Raw genomic sequence first — 809 nt, 5'->3', positions numbered from 1 at the left:
ATATACTAGGATTCAAGGCCCTATTGTTGCCAAATGAAAGCCGTTTTTCTGATTTAACAGCTTCATGTTCTTGGAATCTTGTTTTCTTGACATTACTTCCATCAGGTGTGTGAAACGGAAAAGTTTGACGTCTGGGGTTGCTAGCCTTCAAATGAACATTTAGGACATAGGGACGAAGATGAGAATGCCGGAGTAAATCTGCAGCCTGTTCAAACAAGGGAGACCATTTTCAGGTTGGAAGAGTAGATTTTATAATTCAAACGTGACGTACAAAATGATTATCGGTAACTAAATTGGGTGAAGGAGAAAAGAAAAAGGAAATAACTTACACTTGGTCTGAGCTCCGGATTTTTCCTTAGCATACTCTTGACAAGTCCTCGACTGGAAGAACAATTAAAAAGATGCGAGTCAGTTAAATTGATGGAGTTCTTCAATAATTACACACAATGGACTTACAATGGACCAGAGTACATTGTCGGGAGTGGAGACACTATACATTTATTTATCTTGTTGATCAAACCTTGTATATCCTGTTCATGAAGCAAAATTTCAATCAGAAAATTAAATAAACAGTAAACGCAACAAATACCAATACAAGACGTGTATTACTCAACTCCCATTACTGGATTTCATGAAAAAGCTAGATGTAAAGTTAAATATTCATAACGGTTCAGTGCTCAAAATATATCGCAAGTGAAGACTAAACAAAAAAGTCTGACAACAATAGACAAATAAGTAGGAAAAAAACTCACAAAGGCTTTAAATGCTGGTACTCGAGCAGCCATTTCATACACACAACATCCTGAATA

General features: G+C 36.2%; 1 protein-coding gene across 1 annotated transcript; it reads right to left on the bottom strand.

Annotated features, from left to right (window-relative positions):
• Positions 1–6: 6 nt before the first annotated feature.
• Positions 7–803, bottom strand: LOC140966263 (serine/threonine-protein kinase Nek1-like; the record flags this gene model as incomplete). The annotated part of the gene is made up of 4 exons (XM_073426593.1): positions 753–803; positions 457–530; positions 330–381; positions 7–205 (listed from the first exon to the last, which is right to left on the bottom strand). Coding segments are annotated over exons 1-4 (358 nt in total), but the record flags the coding sequence as incomplete, so codon positions are not given.
• Positions 804–809: the final 6 nt, after the last annotated feature.

Source organism: Primulina huaijiensis, unplaced genomic scaffold, assembly GCF_012295235.1.
Source record: "Primulina huaijiensis isolate GDHJ02 unplaced genomic scaffold, ASM1229523v2 scaffold203618, whole genome shotgun sequence".
NCBI classification, from domain to species: Eukaryota; Viridiplantae; Streptophyta; class Magnoliopsida; order Lamiales; family Gesneriaceae; genus Primulina; species Primulina huaijiensis.
This window is presented reverse-complemented; position numbering and strand designations above follow the sequence as displayed.